Source organism: Bos taurus, chromosome 8, assembly GCF_002263795.3.
Source record: "Bos taurus isolate L1 Dominette 01449 registration number 42190680 breed Hereford chromosome 8, ARS-UCD2.0, whole genome shotgun sequence".
NCBI classification, from domain to species: domain Eukaryota; kingdom Metazoa; phylum Chordata; class Mammalia; order Artiodactyla; family Bovidae; genus Bos; species Bos taurus.
In genome coordinates this window covers 20,410,677-20,434,362 of record NC_037335.1, presented here as the reverse complement: position 1 = coordinate 20,434,362, position 23,686 = coordinate 20,410,677, and the positions used below count along the sequence as shown (strand labels likewise).

The 23,686-nt window shown below is 39.8% G+C and overlaps 1 protein-coding gene across 6 annotated transcripts in view; it reads right to left on the bottom strand.

The window, feature by feature from the left end:
* Window positions 1-23,686, bottom strand: part of ELAVL2 (ELAV like RNA binding protein 2) — a 141,552-nt gene that overhangs the window by 10,563 nt on the left and 107,303 nt on the right. For all 6 annotated transcript variants that reach the window (XM_024996059.2, XM_024996060.2, XM_024996061.2 and 3 more), the window contains one exon: window positions 2,800-2,953. In XM_024996059.2, coding sequence (XP_024851827.1) covers window positions 2,800-2,953 — 154 coding nt within the window. The remainder of the gene's footprint in view (window positions 1-2,799; window positions 2,954-23,686) is intronic.

Sequence of the window (23,686 nt, the reverse complement as noted above, 5' to 3'; positions counted from 1 at the left end):
TCAGAAAAAAGGGCACAGGAGCTCTTTCTCTTGGAACGAGGAGAAGAGAACCAAGCATTTGCTAAAAATGCTAAAAAGCTATGCTAAAAATATATGCACAGGGGTAGAAAAACGTATTTCAGCTACACTTTTAAATAGTAAAATTCTACTTAATTATACAGGCTACCGACCCTTTGAGAGAAATGCCTCAAGAGGTTTTTCTGGTTCCCTGAAGCTCCCCCACTGCTTTTAACTGACTCTTCTTTATTAGAGAAATAATATTATATGGAGAAAAAGAGGGAAAAGAGGAGGTAAGAGTAAAATTAAACAAGACAGAAGTAAGCCTCAAAGCTTACTTTCTTTGGCAGCATTACTTCTGGCTACAGAATCCTATTCCCCAGCTCACGCTCGCTCCACCTTGAGAGACCAGAAGGTGGGAAGCAGAAGGATGGCCAAGTACCTGCCCAGCTTTTGAGAAATGGCAACGAGAAACCCATTCCATTTAATTAGCTTAACAGACTTTTTGGGGTGGCCAGAGCTGGCCATCATGGGATCAGCAGCTGTACGGAAAGATTTTCTTGGCAAAACAAATCAGTAGTAGCAGTACTAACTTGGGACTAGCAGCAGGAAAAGCCTAGATGATTCAGAGTATGTCATTGAGGAAGAGTGAGAAGCAATTAAGAAAGGTAAGCTAAGAAAAAGCATTAGACCATTATGATTTATAGGAACTTTATAATCAATACTGTGTAAGTGAATGGCTCAGAATTTTATTCTAAGGTAGGTAAGGCATTTTTTTCCCCATATGCACTATCTCAGCCCCTATCACTTCACCTTCCCTATTTTTACGCTGTACCTGCTGCGTGCACATTACTGCACGTGCACACACATGCTGCATGCTCCTGATGGCTGAATAACAAAATTGCAGGATTTTTTCATTTTAGGTAAAGTGGACAATTCATACTGAAGTCTTAAGTGTAAAGATGAAATGGTGAAATGACACCAAATCTATCCTTTCCATTATCTATTGAGCATGAATAACCCCTAAAACTATTATTCCATAAGGAAAGCCTTAGATGGGCAGTGAAACAGCCTCAGTTTAGGATGAGTCACCTAAACCTATGGTCCTCAAACCTGAGCATGCATCAGAACAGCCTAAAGGGCTTGGTAAAATGGCCACTCTAAGAGTTTTATTCACTAGGTTTCGGGGCCCAAGTCTGCATTTCTAACAAAGTTCCAGGAGGGTGCCTTTGCTGCAGGTGCAGAACCACACTTAAGAAACACTGACTCAATCAGGAGGTGACCAGGCAGTCTACCTGTGAGCCTACACCCTCAGGATGGACCTGCAGCTGAGAAATGGCTTTCTGCATCACAGGTGAAACTGACTTTTGATTCAGGTCCTCACTGAGAACGGATGAATTAAAAAGCATGAATACAAACAAAACTAAAGGCCTTTTTATTTTGCTCTAAACAAATATATTTGGACTGTTAGGCCTGGACTTCTATTCAACCTCATTTGCCATCTGTGTGTACAATACACTGTGATAGAATGTATGAAAACCATGAAACGTAGCTAAGAAGACCACATTTTTATATACCCTCACTGGACTAATTCTCTCCATACAGTAAAATCTACAGGCCCCTCTCCCAAGCATATGGATGATGGTAGATACCACTATACTCAGAGCTCAGAAGTATGGTGTTCGGACTCTGTAAGAAGCTCATGACCAGCACAGAGGAACATAACAAAGGATGCTTCTGATTAAGTTCAGATCAACTAAATTGATCATTAGTTGAAGAATTTAAAAAACTGGCCTAATTGTATTCTGTGGTCCATCGTTTCTTTAAAAATATAATCACAATTATAAGGCACAACTATTTCCACTGGGACTCTAATTATGAGAGACAGAAAAGGAGAGAGAAAGACAACAGGGATAGTGAAGGAGGGAAGACAGAAAGAAGAATCACACAGAAAAGAGAAAAATCTATTTTCTTTAAAAAAAAAAAAAAAAAAGACTACTCACAGAATCTTAAAGTGACTGCTTTAGTATATGGCACTACAGGTGATTTTTTCCCCCTGCTTAGCATGCTTCTTTAATTTTAATATGTTTTAAAAAGAATATTGCTTTTATAATAGAAAAATATACCTTTACTTTATTTTTAAGATCCATAATCAAATCTGTATTGCTAGTTTTTCTTTAACTGAAAGCTTTAGCAGAAAGAGCTCCCTTACACACAAAGTTTCCTTCCACACAAAGTTTTTAATAAACATATTGGTCTTCTTATTTTGGTTTGGTTAAAAGTAACATGAGATTAAAATTAACTTTTAACACTTAAAATTTCAAACTCTTATGCATGCCTATACAACACAGCATGGGCCTGAAAAAGTCTGAACAGCAATCACTAGTGTAGATGTAGTGGAATTCTCCCTTGGAGAATTAGCAGCATTAAACTATGTTTTTCACAAAGAGTAAGACTGTTACTTAATGCTTCATAAGGAGGTTGGGAGCTTTTTTCATGCAGCAGCTTAGAAATGAAGGTTATTAATTTGTAATAATTATTTTGAATAACTTATATGCAATAATTATAAATTTATTATAAGCCACAAAACAGGCTCCAAACCCGACCTTTGGGGAGGAAATGACTCAAGCTTGCTCACTACAGTATCTATGCTTACCCATGCATATCTATGAACAATCCTATCAGAAAATTGCATTTTCTGGCCCATAGATATACCTTTGATGTATTCTAGAGGCAAGACTTCTGTATGAGAAGGCAGACTATTTCACCATCTGCCAGTCAGAGCAGAGGCTGCCTACTTACCAGTGACCTGGTCAACAAGAATACGAGAAGTAATAATGCGTCCATATTGTGAAAAAAGTTGCTCCAACTCCTTCTGGGTCATTGTTTTTGGAAGTCCACTGACGTATAAATTAGCATCTCTGATGGAAGCTGAACTTGGGCGAGCGTAGGAAACCTGGAAAAGAGTAGCGAAATGTACATGCACACTCAGTGACTTTCCTTCCAAAATTCGAAAACTGCCTCAAGTTAGCTTTTCCATAAGGACCATACAACAAGACATTCAAGCGTGTCCAGTATGAACTGTTTCACTCCTTTCTGGAGAAACTCTTGACAAGAGAAACACCATTCCCCTGGGTGAAGAGTAGGGCATATCTACCCCAGGTGTGTAAGTGTTCAAAGCTGACCAGTGGTGCACACAGCAGAGAGGACTCCTTGTAATAATCTGTCCTCCAGGGGGCCAACCTCCTAAACTAGCGATTTGGGCTCAATTGAATGCTCAGGCTTAAGGATTCTAAATTCATCTGACACATTTGTGTGACCTGTTTTTGGGCCTCCCATTTCACCGGGGGTGGGGGACCGTACAAACTTTCTAAAGAACTTAAATATGCCCTTTTCTGAAATTATTTAGCAATTTCAGTTAAACCCTGTATTATTTAATAAACACATTGTAAATAAACATCTTGAAGCAGATTATCATGATAAAAAAAAATAGCTATCATCCTTAAATTCTGAGATGTATGAATGGACTGTATCTCCTGCATCCTTTGTCTGTTGTCTTATCCACAAATCTCTTCAATCTTGATTAAAAAGGCCTTAAGCCCATCTATTGATTTATTGACTTTACATGCCCTTTCAAAATTTGGCTTCCCACCTTTGAGATAGAGTGTCTAAACTTCTACCAAGACAGAATAAGCCCGTGTGTATTTATCATCAGCACACCTTACATACACTCCAGGAGGGAAGGAGTTAGAGCTGCCCCTCTCATCACTGCATCCTCATCATCTTGGCACATCGCATGTGCTGGAGTATCTGCTGAGTAAAGCCAATCTAGTACCCCAGTGGTCCCACAATCTGTTGTGGATCCACAACAGTTCACAAAGCACACAGCAGTCAAGGGAGAGTTCATCAAGTCACTGAGATCTTGCCCAAATTGTGATCAATACCTCTTTGCCTATAACACCTCTTTGCCAATTTTTAAGTCAGCTCTGAGTCTCATGTGCTATTTTGACCCCATTTCCTTTAGTTTTATAGTAAGCTCTTCTAGACTGACTACAAGGACAGAAACTTCACAGCATAGCCCGTTTGCCAGACCACTGACAAAAATGGCCAAATGAGTCTAGCTCTGGGTTTTATTTGGTGGAGTACCATGACAGGTCAACTTCTGCCTATTGATTATAACCATTAGTATCAATCTTTAGGCTTTCATGGTGACTTGGATGGTAAAAAAAAATTTGCCTGCAATGCACGCAACTTGGGTTCAATCCCTGGGTCGGGAAGATTCCCTGGAGAAGGGAAGGAGGGAATGGCTACCTACTTCAGTATTCTTGCCTGGAGAATTCCATGGACAGAAGAGTCTGGAAGGCTACAGTCCATGGGGTCGCATAGAGTCAGACATTACTGAGCACATATATTATACTTCTTTACCATCTTGGCCACCAGGGAAGCCCCAATATATAAACGATCACCACAGGTAATCTATATTATTCTTTGGGAGAATCAGTGTTAGTCACTCTAGGATTCAACCATTTCTGTCAATGGTCTGGCAAATGGGGTATCCTGTGAATAATGAAATAATCTCTAATCCACATAAAATTCTGTTAGCACAGAGCCTAAAAACCCAGGTGACTATACTATAAATATTCACCTCTAAATACATCTAAGAATGCAGGTAAAGACCTAGGCCATTAAAGTTGAGGGTAACCTGAGTCCCTTACTGTGCTCCATAATAATTTACTCATGCAGTGACATTCACTGCTTTGAACATTTCAGAGGAGTGTGGGTGGAGTGTTTTAAAAGTTATCCTAAAATATATTTAGGAAAACGGGTTTATATTTAGTGCTTATGTAAAAGCTTTGAAAACATACTTGGGTCAGTCATGTTATCCACATTTTTTTTTCTTTCAGTGTCTGGTTTTCAGTTCACACTGCTTTTTTAATTCCAACCTGTACTGACTGTATCTTCTTATCCTCTGAATTCTCAATGCTCTAGCATTTATGGCCTAGATCCAGGAGACCTCCATTCCCAGGAATAGTTAATCCTAGAGAGCAAACAACTCCCTTGGGAGGTACCTTTGATATACAAACCAGAGGCCACACCTCATCTCCTTTATCAAATCCTCAGACCAAGCCAATATTCTTCCCACTCTGAATCAGCCTAGGGCCAGGTACCAGACAATCAAGTAGAAAGTGAAAGTGTTAGTCACTCCATCCTGTCCCACTCTTTGCAACCCTGTGGACAGCAGTCTGCCAGGCCACCCTGTCCATAGGATTTCCCAGAATACTGGAGTGGGTGGCCAAACCCTTCTCCAGGGATCTTCCCGACGCAGGGATTGAACCCTGGTTTCCTGCACTGCAGCCGGATTCTTTACTGTTTGAGCCACTAGGGAAGCCCTACCACCCCTAGAGCCCAGAGCTGTCAAGAACTATTCAAATTCTCCAATGCTAAACTCACCCAGTCTACATGTCCTGCCTTGTCCTTAGTTTTCCACCAGGACCCCAAAAAAGGCCCCAGGCCACACTCTGCACTCTCCCCTCTGCCTCCTGGCCATCTCTGGTACCTGCCCATGTGACCCTGCATGGCATGCTGTACCTCCTCTTTCTGAAATTCTTAAAGTATAAGTTTCCTCCTTCATAACAATCATTTATGTATGTCTTATCTGATTACCCAGGTGCATTTTCAGAACACAGCTACACTAATAAGGCTCCAACTCTCAATAAAAAACCATCTCAACCCTGTTTTGCACTGACTTTGCCAAAGAATTGGTTCCTATCACCACAGGCAGGACACGGGTGACTCAATCGTACAGAAACTGATGTTGGCAACAGTATTTCCATTTAACTTACACTTCAGGGCTTATGGGACTTCACCATTTGGAAAGCATTTTCAGATACAGTATTTTGTGCCTCACAACAACCCTGTGAGGTAGGGAGCGCACATATCAGTATCTTATAGCTGGGGAAAGGGATACAGAAAAGGTAGGTAAACACTGCTAATGCTATACACATGTGTTGAACTCTGGATTAAAATTCTGATCTTCTAAATCCTTGTCTTGGGAGTCCATCTTTCACTGTCTTATCTTTTTACCTTTTCATACTGCATAATGACTGCAGCCATGAAATTAAAAGACGCTTGCTCCTTGGAAGAAAAGTTATGACCAACCTAGACAGCATATTAAAAAGCAGAGACGTTACTTTGTCAACAAAGGTATGTCTAGTGAAAGCTATGGTTTTTCCAGTAGTCATGTATGGATGTGAGAGTTGGACTATAAAGAAAGCTGAGCGCCGAAGAATTGATGCTTTTGAACTGTGGTGTTGGAGAAGACTTGAGAGTCCCCTGGACTGCAAGGAGTCAATCCTAAAGGAAACGAGTCCTGAATATTCACTGGAAGGACTGACACTGAAGCTGAAACTTCAATACTTTGGCCACCTCATGTAAAGAACTGACTCATTTGAAAAGACCCTGATGCTGGGAAAGATTGAGGGCAGGAGGAGAAGGGGATGACAGAGGATAAGATGGCTGGATGGCATCACCAACTCAATGGACTTGAGTTTGAGTGAACTCCGGAAGTTGGTGATGGACAGGGAGGCCTGGTGTGCTGCAGTCCATGGGGTTGCAAAGAGTCGAACATGACTGAGCGACTGGACTGAACTGAAACCCTTGTCCTTGTCTCCTTGTCCAGTTTTCTTGCCATAATACCACATAATAGTAACCAGTTTATCAGTGCACTTGTCCTGAGAAATAGAAAAATTAAATGAATCTTAATTGTTTCTTAAATATACACACAGTGAAAATGAGGACAGACAGCAGAACAGGATGGCACAGAAATTACAGTTATGTCAAAAGTTATTTTATTTCATTTTTTCATTAATATTTTTCTAAAGCAATTTTTCCCAAGAAAGGATGAGTGGCCAGTAATTACAATTAACTGGAGAACTATGCATACATAATTAGGATTCTGAAATTGGTTTTATTCCTTTCTAATTTTTTGAATACCATCAAATGAGCCATGTACCACCACCCCACCCTCACCCACTTCCAAGAGATAAAGGAAACACATGAAGAGATGAAGATCCAAGAGATGAAGAAAAGGAAACAGGTCTCTTCCCAAACCAATGCGCCATCTCTCCCCCTTTATTTGATAAACAAACATGTTTACTATTTTCTTTGATTTAAAATAAACCCCTTCCCCTGCTCTCTTGAGGATTCTACTATCAGCAACATCCTCCATTCCAGGAAAGGGAAAATATTTCTTCCTCTTCTTCCACCTCAAAGGATTAGAAACAGAAAATGTATTTACACCAAGGTATGATGCTATGAAAAGTGCTCCACTCAATATGCCAGCAAATTTGGAAAATTCAGCAGTGGCCACAGGACTAGAAAAGTTCAGTTTTCATTCCAGTCCCAAAGCCAGGCAATGCCAAAGAATGCTCAAACTACCAAACAATTGCACTCATCTCACATGCTAGTAAAGTAATTCTCAAAATTCTCCAAGCCAGGTTTCAATAGTACGTGAACCATGAACTTCCAGGTGTTCAAGCTGGATTTAGAAAAGGCACAGGAACCAGAGATCAAATGGCCAACATCTGATGGATCATTGAAAAGGCAAGAGAGTTCCAGAAAAGCATCTACTTCAGCTTCATTGACAGTGTCAAAGCCTTTGACTGTGTAGATCACAACAAACTATGGAAAATACTTAAAGAGATGGGAACACCAAACCACCTGACTTGCCTCCTGAGAAATCTGTATGCAGGTCAGGAAGCAACGGTTAGAACTGGATATGGAAAAACAGACTGGTTCTAAATCGGGAAAGGAGTATGTCAAGGCTGTATATTGTCACCCTTCTTATTTAACTTCTATGCAGAGTACATCATGAGAAATGCTGGGTTGGATGAAGCACAAGCTGGAATCAAGATTGCCAGGAGAAATATCAATAACCTCAGATATGCACATGACACCACCCTTATGGCAGAAAGCGAAGAAGGACTAAAGAGCCTCTTCATGACAGTCAAAGAGGAAGCGTGAAAAAGCTGGCTTAAAACTCAACATTCAGAAAACTAAGATCATGGTATCTGGTCCCATCACTTCATGTCAAATAGATGGGAAAACAGTGGCAGACTTTATTTTGGGGGGCTCCAAAATGACTGCAGATGAGAACTGCAGCCATGAAATTAAAAGATGCTTGCTCCTCGGAAGAAAAGTTATGACCAACCTAGACAGCATATTAAAAAGCAGAGACATTACTTTGCCGACAAAGGTCTGTCTAGTCATAGCTATGGTTTTTCCAGTAGTCACGTATGGATGTAAGAGTTGGACTATAAAGAAAGCTGAGCACCGAAGAATTGATGCTTCTGAACTGTGGTGTTGGAGGAGACTCTTGAGAGTTCCTTGGACAGCAAGGAGATCCAACCAGTCCATCCTAAAGGATACTGGTTCTGAACATTCATTGGAAGACTGATGATGAAGCTGAAACTCCAATATTTTGGCCACCTCATGCTAAGAACAGACTCATATGAAAAGACGCCAATTCTGGGCAAGACTGAAGGTGGGAGGAGAAGGGGACAACACAGGATGAGATGGTTGGATGGCATCACCGACTCAATGGACATGAGTCTGAGTAAACTCTGGGAGTTGGTGACGGACAGGGAGGCCCGGCATGCTGCAGTCCAGGGGGTAGCAAAGAGTTAGATATGACTGAGCGACTGAACTGAGGAAGACCTGCAATGAATGAGATAAGGACTTGTACTTTGCAGATTCAAATCAGTTTCTAGACCAAATTTCTATCCAACAATTATCAGCAATTCTTTTTTAATCAGCAATTCTTGATTCTGATTTTTCTATAGATTTAGAGCTCAAACTGGTGCCCTGCTTTAATTTTTACCTAGAGAACGACTCTAGGGCTATCCGAAACTTCAAATTGTTAAGTCTGTCTTTGTGGTTCTTCAAAGACCAAAATAACACTCCATGGAGAAGAGCCACGAGATGGTTTTGTTTTATGGCTATTTCTGTATTAGAAATACTTCAATAGGATGAACCTCCAGCATATGTTCCAGGAGGGTCAAAACAGCTTCTTCCTTCACCAAATGCAAGGTGTTCTTCAATCTGCAATCACTGGATTAAGAGATAGGTTTGGGGTTTTACATTTCACTGCCATTTAAACAGGTGAATATTTAATGCCTGAGGAGCAAGGTTATGAAATGTCAAAACTACTAAGTGAAGGATCTAATTTAAGAGGCAGCCAGAGAGTCTGCAATTTAAATATTTAAAGATGATACAGAAAGTACAACACTGAACACCAATCTACTCCAAAGATAGCATTTTATATCTCAGGTTTATTCTGGAATTCCTCACAAGTGTACAAGTGATATTATAAACAAAGACAAGCAATGCTGAAATTACTTGAAGGGAAAGGAAGGGAGATAGAAGTACCAGGCAATAAATGCTCTAGTCAATGGCTTCTCAAACTCTTCTTCACAAAAGAGACCTGACTGGACAAAATAGAGGTAAAAATAGATTTATCAAAGTAATCAGGTCCTGAAAATGGAATAGTTTGAGACATAGCATATTCCTTGTAATTAAAAACTCACTTCTTCATCAGCATGCACAGTCACTCAATCATGTGAGACTCTTTGTAACCCCATGGACTGCAGCCTGCCAGGCTCCTCTGTCAATGGGATTTTCCAGGCCAGAATAGCGGAGTGGGTAGCCATTCCCTTCTCCAGGGGATCTTGCCAACCCAGGGATTGAACCCAGGTCTCCTACATTGAAAGCAGATTGTTTATCATCTGAGCCATCTTCATCAGCAAATAAAACTAATTATACATTAAACATTCAAGGAAAAGTAACACATACACTATGAACGGGCTGTCAAAATACAAGTTAATAAAAATACACAGAACTAAAAGGAATGAAAATATGGACAAGAACTGGTACTTTATTACAGGTACATAATAAAGTTTAAAATCCCTGCACATCACTTTAACAGAAGTATGTCTAAATGCTTCTGTCCAAAAGTACAACTGCTCTCAATTCTCTCCACTTCACCAACAGAAAGATCAGTGACAGTGGACATTAATACCGACAGATTAAAGTGATAAGGACTATAAATGAACAAAGCAATCTCTTCTTTATTAAACTCAGGACATCTGAAAAATCTCCCACTGGCAAGATCACCAGTAAACAACTTCTATCACTTGTCAATTACTGACCCAGGACTACAAAAACTAAACCTGAAAAAATGAGATACGTGCCACTTCAGACTTTTTTTTTTGGAAAGCTCTATTCTGCAGCTGAAAGGAGTGGACAAGGTCACATTTACTCCTATTTAAATTGAGAGTTAATTGCTGTTCATATCAAAAAAATGCAGCCTTGATGGGACTAAGAAAAATGACACTATCGCTAAATAAAAATTAGCTCCAGCTCTGGCAGACAGTAGCAAAGTTCTTGTGAAAGCACCAAGGCTTTATAGGCAGGGGGCTACATTGGACCCATCAAGAGAACTCAGAAGCACACAGAAAGGCATTAACTTCTAACCACAATTCAGGCCATAGACCTCAAAATCCACCAAAAAGGAAGCAGTGTCCTTTGATCTACTTCTAAATGCAAAACCCTATCAGGAACAGGTCTCAAACACACACCAGGATATACACATATCAGTCCAAGATTAGGTTTGGCATAAGAGCAAGCATGTTTCACAGAGGGTTGCAAATGAGTAAACTTGAGAGAGAACAAAGCATACAGAAATAAGTTCATAAGAAATTAAAGATTAGCTCTAGTGAAGGAGTTGGAGCTAATAGGAATAATCACACCTAACAGGAAGGCTTAGCAAAGGTATTATGGATTAGAGAAAAGTGAAAGTGAAGTCGCACAGTCGTGTCCAGCTCTTTGCCACCCAATGGACTGTAGCCTACCAGGATCCTCAGTCCACGGGATTTTCCAGGCAAGAATACTGGAGTGGGTTGCCATTTCCTTCTCCAGGGGATCTTCCGACCGAGGGATCAAACCTGGGTCTCCCAATTGTAGGCAGATGCTTTACCATCTGAGCTACCAAGACACAGAATGTAGAATATTGCAACAGTGGACAACACACAGAACCTCAGATTTTATTGAACACTGGGCTGGTTGAATGCTTTAGCCTATATAAGATTGTTGTGATTCAAAAGAGACATTCAGAAATACTGCAAAATACATCTGATCAGGTTATTTCTCTCACGGATTCCCTAATGCTTTAAGACTAATTTCAAGTTTCTTGGTTGTTTATGCTTGAGAGGCTAACAGGCAGGAAGGCCAGGGGTCTCCAAATGGAGGAAATAGGCTGCAAGTGTCAGACATTTTTAATCTCTTAAGTGGCAGGAAGAAACAAACTACCAGTGTTATTATTTTTCCCCCTTCTCTATACAAATTTAAAAGGGGGTTTCTTTTAAAATTCTGTGTTGCCATGACTACACCTGGTTCTACCTGAACTTAACTTTTCTCAAACCTTGAGCTAACCAATGTGTTTTTCTTATGGAAATCTTTGTCTTAAGCTATGTTAATGAACTATGTATTTACCCTAGACTCTGTCTTCAAGTCTGTTCCACCTAAGACTCAGAACCCACTTGACAAACCAGTATGTTTTACTGGTAACATTGGTCTCCTATGTTAATGAAATTCTGTATTTACTTGGAAACCTGCCTTTCTTCAAGATTCATGTCAATAATTTTATGGCCCAGGACAACTCACCTTGTGCCAATGTTATCTCAAAACGCATGTTGTGGGTGAGGGGCCTGGTGCCAGTCTGAGTTTTGAGACATTTCCTTTCTCTAATTAGCAGACTGCTAGTAGCTATATCGGAGAAGGCAATGGCACCCCACTCCAGTATTCTTGCCTGAAAATCCCATGGACGGAGGAGCCTGGTAGACTACAGTCCATGGGGTTGCAAAGAGTCGGACACAACTGAGCGACTTCACTTTCACTTTCTTTATTACACAAAAGCTCTGATCACTGGCCCTGGATTGAATACTTCTCCTGAGGACAAGAATCCTGGCGCCTTTTGTGGCTCAATAACCACCTTTCCTGCTCAGGGTACTGACCACTTATTCTATATGAACACCACAACCTCCAACAGTTTCCCAAAGTGTCCTGCTCTCCTGTCCCTGTGTTAAGGTAAACCGCTCTTCCCACTCATCTAACTTTTCATCACTTCAGACACTGCGTGGGCACCACCTAGACCTGAAAATCACCTCCAGCCATCCCCTCCACTCTAGTATGAGCTGGTTACCTCTCACCTGTGCCCACACTGTATTATATGCCTCGTTCTCCTAAATACTGAGGAAACCAAGACATACTCATCTGTTACCATGTCTTGTGACTGGCTTAATTCCTTGAAATATGACACCTTGTCTTTAGCTTCACTGTACACTCCAGTACTTACCACATATTCATTGTAATGATGACAAATGATCTTCACAAACTTACTGCGGATGCTTAATTTCTGAAATCTTGTCTAGAAAGTTAGAAAAGGCTATAATCTGCTAATATAACAAAAATTCTATGTTATGGTACTTTGTGCATATACTAGACTATTCTAGTTCAGTTGCTTAGTCGTGTCTGACTCTTTGTGACCCCATGGACTGCAGCACACCAGGCCTCCCTGTCCATCGCCAACTCCCAGAGTTTACTCAAACTCATGTCCATTGAGTCGGTGATACCATCCAACCATCTCATCCTCTGTCATCCCCTTCTCCTCCTGCCTTCAATCTTTCCCAGCATCAGGGTCTTTTCCAATAAGTCAGTTCTTTGCAGGAGGTGGCCAAAATATTGGAGTTTCAGCTTCATCATCAGTCCCTCTGTAAGGGGAGTGTAGTCTCCTCGGTTCTGTCTCGTCACAACAAAGATTTGAAGCAACAGACATTAAAGCCCTCAGTGTGTCACAGCTCTCGGACAGGCCACGTGATAGTTCTCGGACAGATCAGTTTTATTTACAAAATAAAGGAAAATACATCCTCAAGGTGTGAGGGCATGCTGACCCGCAAGGTGTGAAGAGGGGAGAGAGGGGGAGGGGGAGAGAGAGAGAGAGAGAGAGAGAGAAAGTCACAGAGCCTGCGAGAGAGAGACCCCCAGCCCACTTGGCTCCTCTTTTTATATGTTTTTTCCTCCCCTTGGGCCTGCCCTATGTAAATTACACTAGCCAGGAGTGCTGTCTGTATGTTCTACCTGAGGTCCACACTCCAGTCCTCACCCTTTCCTTTGTTTTATTTTTGTGGGCTTTTCCCTTCCTTGTCTTTTAGCCACAGCCATTCTGGACTCCTGTTTCCTATTCTAACTACCTAACACTTCCAGTGAATATTCAGAACCAATTTCCTTTATGATGCTCTGGCTCAATCTCACTGCAGTGCAAGGGACTCTCAAGAGTCTTCTCCAACACCACAGTTAAAAAGCATCAATTCTTCAGTGCTCAGCTTTCTTTATAGTCCACCTCTCACATTCATACATGACTACTGGAAAAACCATAGCTTTGACTAGATGGACCCTTGTCAGCAAAGTAATGTCTCTGTTTTTTAATATGCTGTCTAGGTTGATCGTAACTTTTCATCCAAGGAGCAAGCATCTTTTAATTTCATGGCTGCAGTCACCATCTGCAGTCGTTTTAGAGCCCCAAAAAATAAAGTCTCTCACTGTTTCCCCATCTATTTGCCATGAAGCGATAGGACCAGATGCCATGATCTTCATTTTCTGAATGTTGAGCTTTAAGCCAACTTTTTCACTCTCCTCTTTCACTTTCATCAAGAGGCTCTTTAGTTCTTCACTTTCTGCCATAAGGGTGGTGTCATCTGCATATCTGAGGTTACTGATATTTCTCCCAGCAATCTTGATTCCAGCTTGTGTTTCATCCAATCCAGCGTTTCTCATGATGTACTCTGCATATAAGTTAAATAAGTAGGGTGACAATATACAGCCGTGAGGTACTCCTTTTCCTGTTTGGAACCAGTCTGTTGTTTCATATCCAGTTCTAACTGTTGCTTCCTGACCTGTAAACGGATTTCTCAGGAGGCAGGTAAGGTGGCCTGGTATGCCCATCTCTTTCAGAATTTTCCAGTTTGTTCTGGCCCACACAGTCAAAGGCTTTGGCATAGTCAATAAAGAAAAAGTAGGTACTTTTTGGAATTCTCTTGCTTTTTCGATTAGCCAACAGATGTTGGCAAATTGATCTCTGGTTCCTCTGCCTTTTCTAAATCCAGCTTGAACATCTGGAAGTTCATGGTTCACATACTGTTGCATCCTGGTTTGGAGAATTTTGAGCATTACTTTACTAGAGTGTGAGATGAGTACAACTGTGTGGTAGTTTGAGCATTCTTTGGCATTGCTTTTCTTTGGGACTGGAATGAAAGCTGACCTTTTCCAGTCCTGTGGCCACTGCTGAGTTTTCCAAATTTGCTGGCATATTGAGTGCAGCACTTTTACAGCATCACACTAGACTACAGACTCCATTAAACATTAAAAAAAAGATGAAGTTTCATTTTTTATATTGAGGATTCAAATCTCTAGAAACATTAAATTCTTAAACACAGTACTGTGTAGCACAGATGAGGATATCTTAACTTTAGAGCAAAAATATAGACATTATTTGGTCCAATATCTTTGTATTTAGCAAAAAAAAAAGATTTCATAAAAGTGAAGTGACATGTCCAAAGACAGATCAGAAGAGTTGAATGTAGAATTCTGGAGTTTTGACTCGTCTTCTAGGGGTTTTCTATTAAGCCACTGGCTGTAACACAGTCTGAAATCATGCAAATTTCTATAGAAATGATCAGACATTTAATATGGAGATACTAGACAAAACATGCAAGAAGAACCTTAACTTTGCTAAATTTTTCCTTATAAGGAAAACCTGAAACATATCAAATGAGTCTTTCTCTTAGGACAGTTACTATATTTCTTTTATTAGCAGTGCCTGAGAACTATTTAGGAGATATTTGAGAAAAATCTAACATGGGTGAGGGGAGTTGAGGAGAGAAAAAAATTAAATTATAATACCTGAGACTAATGCTTTGTCTCCTTTAAAAAAAAAATATACATACACACACACACACACACACACACACACACACACACACACACACCATTTAACATAAACATAGCAACTGGCTATTTTATACTAGAGAGACTGTCTCGGCTTCACATTAATTCCAAGTTTTAGTGCAGCATCACTAAATAAAATTCAAGCCAGCTAATTCCTGTATCTAACTTAAAGATGTAGCTAAGAATCACTTAAGAATCAGCTAAGAATCATTGAGGGCAGGAGAATGGGACAACAGTGGATGAGCTGGTTGGATAGTAAATTTGACTCAATGAACAGGAGTTTGAGCAAACTCTGGGAGATGGTGAAGGACAGGGAAGCCTGGTGTGCTCCAGTCTACGGGGTCATAAAGAGCCAGACACAACTGAACAACAAAGAATCAGTAATGCCGTAAGAATAAGTGATGATGTATGGTACTATTAAAAAACAACACTAAAACTACTAAAGAGCCTCAGAAAAACTAAAGTATACTAGTTGCACAATTTGTTATTAAGTAACTAATCAAAAAGAGAGGACTTGACAGATTAGAGTTCCCCTTTCACACATCTTAAAACACCTTCTGAAAAATTACTTTGAGCAGAGTTTATTAAATGTTACCCAAAACAGTTTCATCCATGTGTACTGATTAAATGAAGGTTCATAATGAGGTCATCATAGACACCTTTATGTTTTTTAATTAAACTATCATAGTTGGCAGGTATCTGTTCTTTTATTTCTTCTGTTTGGGCTGTAGTACACAGTCGGTTCAGCAAGGACTCTCAGCCTGGTCAAGACCAACAGGAAGTCTGTGGTAAAGATGTTCTTGAAATGCAACTTGGAGAGGCCACAAATGCCTTTCAAATTCCTCAAGATCTTTGCATGCAAAGAATTTAACAAAAAATAAAGCACAAGCAGAGCAACAGTAGTAGATATGGCATGTGAATGGGAGTGTGTGGTTAAATCATATCCACCACTGCAGTGGCAGTGACTTAGTCATCTCAAGGTCTAAGCAGGAATCTGTCAATCAAAATGTTCCGTATTCCATTTCTAACCCCATACCTTCACTGAGCCCATTAACATTTTTGAAAGTGATTATACTAAGTGAAGTGAAGTGAATTCGCTCAGTCATGTCCAACTCTTTGCGACCCCGTGGACTGCAGCCCACCAGGCTCCTCTATCCATAGGATTCTCCAGCCAAGAATACTGGAGTGGGTTGCCATTTCCTTCTCCAGGGGATCTTCTCGACCCAGGAATCAAACTCAGGTCTCCCGCATTGCAGGCAGACGCAGGCAGACACTTTAACCTCTGAGCCACCAGGAAGCCCACCAGGAAAAAAAACAGATGAGAGTTTCAGCTGTAACCACCAAAGAATCCACTCCTACCTTCAACAGTGGTTACGAAAGCAGATTCCTTTTAGTATTACAAATGAAAAATGAGCCTGTGTTCATTTGGCCACAAAATCTTTAGAAATGTCAAGTAACACGAACAAGGTGTAACTGAAACAAACATGAGTTAATTTAGTACCTGGTCAAAAAACTTACAAAAGCAAAAGAGAATATACTATTACTGGTGAAATTCAGGCCACAAGAGAGCATATTTTGAACCACCAGTGCCCTGAAACTGGTGCTTGTGCTAGAACTAACTGTCCAGACCCACGAAGGAGTGAAAACATGGGGCAAGGGGGTCTCACAAGCTAAGCTCAGGTCCTGGCTCTGTCACTCACCATTTATATAACTTGGGAATATTTCCTTAGGTTCTTTGCAGCCTCTATGTCTTTATTTGTAATTTGAGGTTAATGAGAGTTCTTACCTCACAGTGACCTTACATGGATTACATGAAGTAATAAAACTAAGAGTACAGAGCTAGAGAACAATAATAATGCTTTATCATATAATGATTTCATATGTGTAGAATCATGTAACAATATAGATGATGATAGTTCTTAGTGTTTAGTAAGTGCTTACCATGTGCCAAGCATTGTTCTGGGTTATGTTACACTTAGTAATTTGGTTGATTCTCATAACAAGAGTATTAATTGGCTATTATTATCAGAGGCCCCAATTTATTGAAGAAAAAGACTCAAATAATACCATTATCTCTGAGATCAGAGAAGATGACAGAGAGAGTTTTGGCACAGAGCAGAAGTACTTTAACAGAAGAACAGTTCAAAGATTAAGTTAACAGAAAAACTGTTCAATGATAAAGTAAGCCTTATTCCAAATGTATTGCAGTTATTATCAAAATTCATATCATTACAATAAAATCTGTAGTTACAGCATCACAAAACGATACAAGTATTTTACAAGAGAGCAACAGATGAGTAGGTTTGGAAAGCCTGAAGCCTGGCTAAAACCAACCCTGATGGAAAGGGCATCCGACTGTTGTACCTCGAGGCTCAACATAGAGCATCCTTTTTTTTACCTTGAACACACCTCTAAGCTTGTGGGATCTTAGTTCCCAGACCAATGGGGAGGAGATAAAACCTGGGGTCTCGGCAGTGAAAGAGTGAGTCTTAACTTCTGCACCACCAGGGAATTCCCATCCAGCACCTTTAAATGGGCTGATAAGAAAGGCCAATTTAATTTCTCCAAATAAAGTGCCACATATCAAATCCTCCCACTTTGTCACTCCCTTCTCAGAGGTCTCTGAGAGCTTAATGTGAAATGCCAAATGAGAAAAGGGGTTCTTCTGGGGGAGTCAACAGCAGACACAATAAATGAACTTCATGCAATCAGCCGAACATCAGGTTAGAATAGGTTCCACGTTTATTCCTGAATATGAGATGGTTACAAATCACCATGCAGCCAGTGCCCAATAACACCATGTGAATCCACAGCATGAAAAAACACTAAGAACGCTACACTAGCAGGTGATAATGTCAAGTTTTCACTTCAGACACTTTCACTAACTATATTACAAGGACACTGGGGAGATTTAGAGACGGGAAATCTCACTACTTAAGACTCAATACTCAGAAGTGCATGGGCTTCTTCATCAGGGCCAGAGCAGAAGACTGTCTCATAGCCTCCCCACTTGCTGCTCCCAAGTGACTGGGAGTACTGTAATGCACTTACAAAACTTCTCTAGTATTAGGCGTTAAGCTCCTAGAGGGTTGAAACTTATATTTACTGTCATCTCAATATCCATGGAGCCTCTATGGATACCAAGATCCACAGATGCGCACGGTTCTCATATAAAACAGTTTAGTACAACAAACACAGTCAGCCCTCCATATCTGCAGATGTGAAGCCCAGGGCTGACTGTATGTGTGTATATATGGATACCCCACGCACCAAGTAAGCATGCCAGTATCTGCTGAGTAAATCCATTCCACGGCCTCCTGCAGGGGTTATTTCTGAAGTACCCCTCAGGCAAGATGACCAGAAGGTACGATGCTTGTCCAAACTATCTGGCATTTTGTACTTCAGTGGAAACGTTAAACTGGCTTATAGAAAAATAGCTGTATTCTTCCAATTCATAGAAAGTTATTCTGCAGTAAAAGCTTCTTAAAGGGTTCTTTCAAGATTCTGATACGTGATTAGATGCAATCTCCAACAAAAACCATACTATCAGGATACCTGTCACAACAGGATACCTTCAAAAATAAACTTTAAATATGATTTATGTAGTATCTGAGCATCTAGTATGTCTAAGGCATTGTTGATGGATTAAAAAGCTGAGTTAGAAAGTTAAACCTAAAGAAGGGACTATACACTACAGCTGATATAAGTGGAGCTGTTTAAGAATAAAAACTAAGCTGTGTTTTTACTGGTTGGTAAAGTGAGGGAAAAGAAAAAGGTTCTCAGCACGTCAATTTCAGGAGGTTAAATATTCTAGGGCTTTCACATACTCCATCTAAGATGTGAGAGAGGAAAACAGAATCTACAAGAGACACACAGATGATAGACAAAGACACAGAGTCATGGACATTATGTAGAAAATCTCACATGAAAAAGAGCAGTTAAATCTTCATTTATTGTAGAAAAGGAAAAAGAGTTGGTAAGTCCCTTAATCATTTTACCACATCCTCATTGAATCAGAACACCTAACAGGAAGAGATAGGTTCACTTTTAATTTCACTTATATTACGAATTTTCCCATCTTTGAGTATACTGAGCGGGTCTCCACTCTTTCTTGTGAGTCAATGGATAGAAACTTCCTCATTCAGAAATTATAAACGAAAGCGTAAGTATTCCATGAGGTGCTCTGAAGACAAAGACTGCCTGCTCTCAGAGAGCAGACCACCAAATAGGAGAGAAAGATAAAATGCAAGGAAAAATAAATGCTTTATTAGCCAAATAAAACTTAGGAAGTAATGACAATGGTATATAGTAGTATAGCAGGGATGACCCCAAGGTAGGAAATAAGAATCAGACTGGAATCCTGGAGGACGTGAAGAAGCCAGATGTGAAAGGATAAAAATTTCTATAGGACAATGACAACACTGGAACAGTAATTCTACAGCCTTAAATGTCACAGTCAAGCTTTTATAAAAAGGAATAATGGGCTACAGAAATACACATGATGTCACACACATATATAATATTGAGATAATAAGCTGGGTGAAGAGAACAGTTAAAAATTAGTGTGGCAATAAAAAAAAAAGAAAACCATCTACAATAAGTTTTCTTTTGTTCTATAACTAGAAGAAAAAACTACTTCACTACAATTATAGCTCAGATATCTAAGTCTTCTTTGGCCTATGTATACATACTGTAAAGGAAATATAATGATCCTATCTCTGTGTGGATACTAAATACTCCAAAGAGAAATGTCTTCTCAGTACCATTTGCCTCATAGGCCACAGGGGATCTTTTCAAAACAAGGAAGATAACGTGTCTACAAATGAATGAATTAATCTGTCCAAGTCCATTCCCATAGTTCCTCTTATAAATTAAGTCTTCACTAAAAAAAAAAAAAGGAGAAATGTAAAATACAGGGCTAGGTTGGATTAAATTTTTTTTACCAATCATTTTTGTAGAATCATTCTGATAGAATAAGCACACTTTATCATTCTCACATGTAGTTTCCTCCAGAAAGGTCCATGTCACACAATGGCCTCTGTGTCTCTGGATCAGACATCCCTTCATGTGTAATACCATTCTTCTTTCTCTGCCTGATAATCCTATTTTGTAAAACCCTATCACCTCTGAAACCATTTCAGAGGCCTCTTAGCACCCAGTGACACATCCTTTGCCACTGCATTCTGCATTCACTTACCGCACATCCACACGATGGTCACATGAAGTAAGTGCTGTCTGCCCTACTACACACGGATGTCAAGGACAAGACTGTATCGTGGCACATTTTAGCACTGCTTCAACATTTAGCAAAGCTGACTTGGACATACTAGCCACTCAAAATGCCCCCAGAATTATTTAATTACTCACAGACATCCCCTATCCAAGACTGTAAAACCATGATTATACGGTCTTAAAATAATTTGCAATTATTTTAACATTATGATAATACCTTTGCCCTTGGTGGCAAGGGAGAAGACGGGAAAAAGCACATGTATGATGAAAACAGACTTTTAAAGCATATGACCTTCCCAACTTGGGAGGCTGACCACTGGTCTTGTTATGGCTCTATATAATGCAATGAGGCAGTTTTAGTAAACCTTTAATGTATATTAAAAAAATTATTCCTCAACCTTCTAAAAAAAAAATTCTAACAATCTTCCTGTTCTAAACAAAGGAGAAGATAGTTCAACCATCCCCCTTCAAACACCTGTGAGAAATATAAACAACCTACAACCCAAACCTGTATTACAAGTACATTACAATAGCTGAGACTTGTTGTTCTGGGGCCTGATTTGACTCATTTGTCATGGATCTAGCGTGTACATGTATGCATATATCCTTTGGGAAAAAAATCAGAAATCCAATCTCTTTCAAGGGCAGATTGTCTTTGGTAACCCTCCGTCATTACAAGCTATACATCAGTTGGAAAAAAAAAAAAAGAGGCAGTAACAGAAAACATTTTGGATTAGCTATGGCATTTCTTCTCTCTCAAATAGGCCTAGCAGAGATTTGTGTGTCAGACACACGTATGTATATGTGTGTGTGTGTGTGTGTGTATGAAATATATGATAAAAGGATAAGAGAAACGTTATTATAAGCCTTCCCTGCAGCCAAATAAAGTTTCACCTACATAGATGTTGTAAACCTAAGTTATACAACTATGAAAACTGTGCTCAATAGATGATTTAAAAGGAATAAACCCTGAAATATTACTGAATGCTTTATAAGTTCAAACCAACCAAGATATTTTTCTCTCAACATGATTAGACATTAGAGAATAACCATGGGGAAAGCTTTTTTTAAATGAACTGATTTGCAGGACTAATAGTCTCATTCAAAGATCATCTCTCATTTGCCAAATATCTATTAGACACCTGGGCTATATATTTCCCCCAAAACAGCTTTTAACAGAAAGTAATTATTGTATTACTAGAGCCTTTTAAATGACAGTCGTGAAGATCTGAAAAGAGAGAGGATTTTTAAGGAAAACACCAACAACCTTAACTGTACACAAAGAAGAGACCATACCACTGCCATTCACAGAACTCCTCCAGAAACGTAAAGGTGGCCGTAAGGAGGGGCTAGCCACCTTTACCTCTGTTGCAAGACAAAGTGTACTCCTCCTTCAGATGTGCGGAAGCACCTCCCTTTACCTTGAGAATCTAGTCCTTCGGTATTTAATTACACTGTTGGGAGCACAGAATGGTCTGGCACCATGCCCTTTCCCTGGGTCTCACTGATTGATAGCATCAATAACATTCACTGGCTGTAATTAAACCGCCAAATAGTATCCCCTTTGCCACTTGGCAGATCAATGTTCTTTAATACTCAAAGAACAAAGTACAAAGGTGAGAGGGGTGTTTTTAGCCCTCACCTTCACAGTTCATTTGACTTTGCGCTTCAGAGTAGTTTGCAGACAATGCATATTTCACAATTCCCCCAAGAACACTGGTTAATGAAGAAGAACACGAAGGAAAATCCTGCAAGTTTGTGACAAGTACTTATTAACCCTTTTTGCAAATTTGAGCAGAACAGACACATACTAACCCCAGTATGTACATACTGCTTTCCCACAGCTTTGAGACAAAATACAGTTTATAGGTCAAAACGTTTATAAATTAAAACAGCATACTGTAAATTTTTTTCTTTAAATATTTTTAACACACTATGTGGAAGAGTCCTTTATAAGAGCACAAATTTCCATTTATTTGGACCCTGCTTGGAAAGTTCAAATATCCAGGTATCAGGGAGGGTGGGTCAGGAGTGTGGCTAGGCACTTATAAAAACGAGACCAACTTTTATTGTACTACAAAAGCAACTTCCTTAATCTAAGGATTCACAACCATCTGGGATCACAAAATTCAACTCCCAATCTCTACACTATGAAATAGCCATTTTAAACGAACGGGCCCCAGAAGAGCCATGCTGCAAATTCCCTACTCTCAGAATCAAGTACTACATGATGTTTAAGTACTTGTAATGCTACAAGTATTTAATGACATTCAAATGCTCTGAAAATGAGTGCATGAGCACATGTGTGTGAGAGAGAGAAAGGGGGAGGGTAGATAGGGCATTATATTCATTAAAATTACACCTGTTAATCACAAGACCCCAAAATGAAAATCTTACTTACATGTTTTAAAACAAGCAGCAGAAAGCTGTTCAAGTGTAAACCACTAAACAATGGCCCTCAGGTTAGACCACCACCTGTTAAGAATCACCTGCAGTGGCGGTTTACAACTTTCCTGGCCTCACTCTGTAGATAATCATATTCAGTAAGTCCTGACTAGGGTCCAGAAATCTGCATTTTATTAACCACCACACCACAGTGATTCTGATGAACATTAAAAGTTTTAGCATTCCCTTATGTCAAGGGATTTTAAACAGGTAATCCTCAAAGTCTAGTGTGTATTTTTGGATTTCCTGAGGAGCTCATAAAAATTATGTCAAGCCCTCCTCTTTGCCATCTACCAGCATTAATTTCTGAATAAGACAAATTCCCAGGTATCCTGAAAGCACATGTGACTATAAATCACCAACAAATACAAAAATGCAAAAGTAAAACAAAATCCAAAAAACCCACCCAAAGGTTATTTCCAAGAAGTAGACCAAATATATATGGCTCAGTTGAGTTGGGGAGCCCACCAAGATGGCCCGTCTCTGGAAAAGGCTGCCGTGCTTGATTCCATATGACTCCAGAATCTTTCTAGGAATGTGAACAGGGTTGTTTGGGGGAAGCAAGCAGAAATGGCCAGACTTCTAAAGAATCACTCTGGGGAAACTAAAGCATTTTCTGAATGATCAGTTTCCAGGGCCAGGCAGATGCTCTGCTTTTCCTTCCTGCGGCTCACCTGAGGGTCATTTCAAGACTCATTAGCAAGCCCAGAACCTGTGCAGGAAGGATTAAAGTTCCCTCTCCCCTGGGAGGAGGTAACCTGGTACTAATGACCCAAAAGAAAGCCTATTAGCATGATTTATTTTTGTTCACAATCCACTTCTCCATAACTCAAGTAACTAGAGCCATTTTTAAAATATCCAACAAAATTAAACTAAAGAATTAAACACTGTGACTACTTTCTTCAGAATAAAACTAGCTTAATTCCTCCCAACTAGACTTCTAAAAATATCACTT